This window comes from Salmo salar, chromosome ssa15 (assembly GCF_905237065.1).
Source record: "Salmo salar chromosome ssa15, Ssal_v3.1, whole genome shotgun sequence".
Classification (NCBI taxonomy): domain Eukaryota; kingdom Metazoa; phylum Chordata; class Actinopteri; order Salmoniformes; family Salmonidae; genus Salmo; species Salmo salar.
In genome coordinates this window covers 78,749,616-78,752,927 of record NC_059456.1, presented here as the reverse complement: position 1 = coordinate 78,752,927, position 3,312 = coordinate 78,749,616, and the positions used below count along the sequence as shown (strand labels likewise).

Genomic DNA, 3,312 nt, shown 5'->3' with positions numbered 1-3,312 from the left:
CAAATGATGAATGCATGATAGGGTTAGAAAACTATTGTAACCAAGAAAACAAACACATTTTACAAACATATCTATTCTTGGCCAAAATATATTTTTTAAATCATTAAAGAAATGGTTTATCTGTAAACTCTATCTTAACTGTAGGTCAATTGTAGATCCTGTAAATATCACTTACAAATTGTTAAAATATTAGTTGACAAATAAAAAATATATTTGTTGATGATATTTGATCAATACTAGTGTTCTTTAGGATATGTTTTGCAGATAAAGAGCTAATAAATTAAGCTTGGCAGAAAGGGTAAGCTATGCTCAGCAAGTTGTGTTGTTGTTCTGGACAAATAAATAGGAATTTATGTGTATCTTTGACAAGACCAGAAAATGTAAAGAGATCTCAAACATACCTGTCCACACAAATATAATTAATTGGCACTGGCATTCATTGGCACAATCCTTCACCAAGAGATTAAGCCATATCGCTATCAATCTATACGCATCCAGTGAAACCATAAAGTTTAATTTAGGCTGAATATGATTCTACTTCATGAACCTTCCCTAAATCCCAGATCCACAACATACAGTTTTGCCAACATCATGAAAGTCTGCTCCTGAAACCACAAATTGACCCAAATTTAACCCAACCCCTCTGAATCAGAGAGGTGCGGGGGGCTGCCTTAATCGACATCCACATCTTCGGCACCCGGGGAACAGTGGGTTAACTGCTTTGCTCCGGCAGAACGACAGATTTTTACCTTGTCAGATTGCTGTGAAATATGTTTTCCATAAGCAAAAATATTTTGTTTTCAGCTGTTTGAAGCTGGCGTACAAAACAGAGAGTTAAATATTCAAAAACTAAACTTAAGAACCGGAAACATAGAAATATCACACATAGAACAGATCTACCGCTTCTTAGACTTGCTTTTAATGAGAATGACAGATCTATAACTCACATTTCTATGGGAATTTGGTCAGGTGCCCAAAAAGTTACATATTGCAGCTTTAGTAAATTAATTCAGAGAGTTCTTCAATAGATTTATTAAATGTAATGTGAACAAAGAAAAAAAGAGACTTTTCACCACAACCATGCTTTATTGTTTTTGGATAATCTGAAATAAATAAATACATACATAAATAGAGAAATAAATCATCAATATTTAAAACAGACTGTCAGTGTCTCAAAGGTCATTGAGAGCGCTCTTCAAACTGGGTGGATGATATGTACAGCTCAGGTCTACCACAGTTCATGTTGGGTCTGGGTCAGATTGTGTTGTTTTGCGGGTCAACTGGAGCATAGCGGGGCTGACTGGATATCACTATTAGCAGGAGGTGAAGGTTTTCCAGAAGAAGTTTTTACAGGGGGCTTTGCGGTCGCGCTGCGGCAGCTGTGATAGCCTGTTGTAGGCGGCCCTCTCTTCCAGTCGAGACTCCAGGGGCTCCTCTAGATCCACAGGGGACACCCCTTCTCCGGGCAGCATGTTGGTGTCCGTCGCTCCGTCTAACAAGCCAGACACCAGCTTGAGAATCAGCTCTTTGCGCTCTTTACTCAATTCCTAATAGAAAGGCAGAAGAGGTGGCAAATCAGTATGTAAATATGTCAATGTTAGCTACAAAGAAATTGTATATTTTGTTGACCAAGGTGACCTATTTCTTCATCAACTGACAAACCAGGTTAGAAATATTTGTTTCACTCAAATAAAAAAGCCATCATTTAATTCGTTGTGAGAATTTATAAATGAAATTTCAAACCCATTACTAAAAAGAAATATAAAACCATTAAATGTCATTGTACTAATTTATTAAATATCAATTATTGATAATTGATCACTACAAATGAATTTGTCAAATCAAACACAATTTTATAATTTTATAATGATTGATCAAACTTTTTATAATGATTCTTTTTTTTAACCTTTTTCTAAGATTTTTTTTTAAATACATTTGAACACAAATTTATCTGACAACCATAAAAAGCATAATGAAAATAACAATTGATGATACAAGTAATAGTAAAACATGACAATAAAAATTGGATGAAACATAGTTAATAATATAAAATGAAATTCTCTACTCACCCTGTTAAGTAGTGGGCTCCTTTCCTCGACAGGAAGCACGGCGGCTGCTCTAACACTGTATAGAACCCCCATGAGAGACGCTAAAATGACCAGGAGCTGCATGCTGAGAGAGAGAGAGCAGGGGATGGACAACAGGCAGACACTAAATTAAGAGACAGACAGAGATCTGGAGGGAGCGCACAAAGTGGTGAGAGTTCAGTGGGAGAACAGAGAGTGGTCGAGAAGGTGCACTGGTAGCCTTGGATAGGTTACTGTCACTGAACACTAAAGCGATGTTGATTCTTAAGCTCTACCTCCAAAGTCCCCCACTCCTTTATAGCCCTCTCTCCCTGTCTACCACTGACGCAGAAAGTGATGGGTGTATGACGGTGGGGTGGGGGGGTCAGAGGAAAACAAATGGAGTCATTGATCAGTTAACCCCTTGACTAATGGTGAGACATTTTTACGTCATGTGTCTAAGAATAGTTCTGACATCAATATCAAAATAATACATTGACAGTCATTTTATGTGTATCAAGCCATCTGCAAAAAAGTGATCTCTGGCAGGTGTCATTTCCGGGGATTTACCAGATGTGTGCAGCACGGTACGTGAGGACTTCAGACATTAGACAGGGTTTTCATCCTGATTCTAGTTTATTAATCCAAATAATATTGTACTTTTCTCAATATAATAAAACCAAGGCAGAGTCAAGGGCATGTATTTTATTCAGGACACAAATAAATAAGTGCCCTTGACTCTGTGCCTTGGTTGTACCACCCATTATATCCACAGATCTATTGTATATTTCTCTGCATACAATTCCTCTCCCTCTGATTTCAACTCCAAAACCTTGAGATTACAATCGAACTGTCTGACGCCTGGTATGCCTTACAGCACTGCGCTGACTACAAAGGGTTTGGCCGTCTGTCTGTTTTCAGATCACCACATGAGAACAAGCTGTGAGCCTGTGAGACACAATAAATGCATCTACTGTCAACGACATGTCAGATTTGGGCACTTCATTCAACAAAACGTAACCGCTTTAACTGGTGTCCCTTTAGCTAATGCACTTGTATCAAACCATACTCTTTAATCCAATTGTGGAATGGCTCCATGTATAATACACGAGAGAGTTTTCACCGGCTCCGATCACTTGACAGGTTGGTTACTCATGAGTAGGGGCCCACCCTCCTCTGTTTTAATCTTGTGAATAAGGCACTCTAGTGAAATGTGTCTTAAGCCAGACACTCTTGATTTTAAAGT

The 3,312-nt window shown here is 38.1% G+C and overlaps 1 protein-coding gene across 1 annotated transcript; it reads right to left on the bottom strand.

Annotated features, from left to right (window-relative positions):
• Positions 1–1,066: 1,066 nt before the first annotated feature.
• On the bottom strand, positions 1,067–2,353 carry sst6.1 (somatostatin family member 6.1). The gene is made up of 2 exons (XM_014146350.1): positions 2,070–2,353; positions 1,067–1,547 (listed from the first exon to the last, which is right to left on the bottom strand). Exons 1-2 carry the CDS (start codon positions 2,169–2,171, stop codon positions 1,314–1,316), a joined length of 336 nt encoding a protein of 111 aa, XP_014001825.1. The 5' UTR covers positions 2,172–2,353; the 3' UTR covers positions 1,067–1,313.
• Between the last annotated feature and the right edge of the window lie 959 nt (positions 2,354–3,312).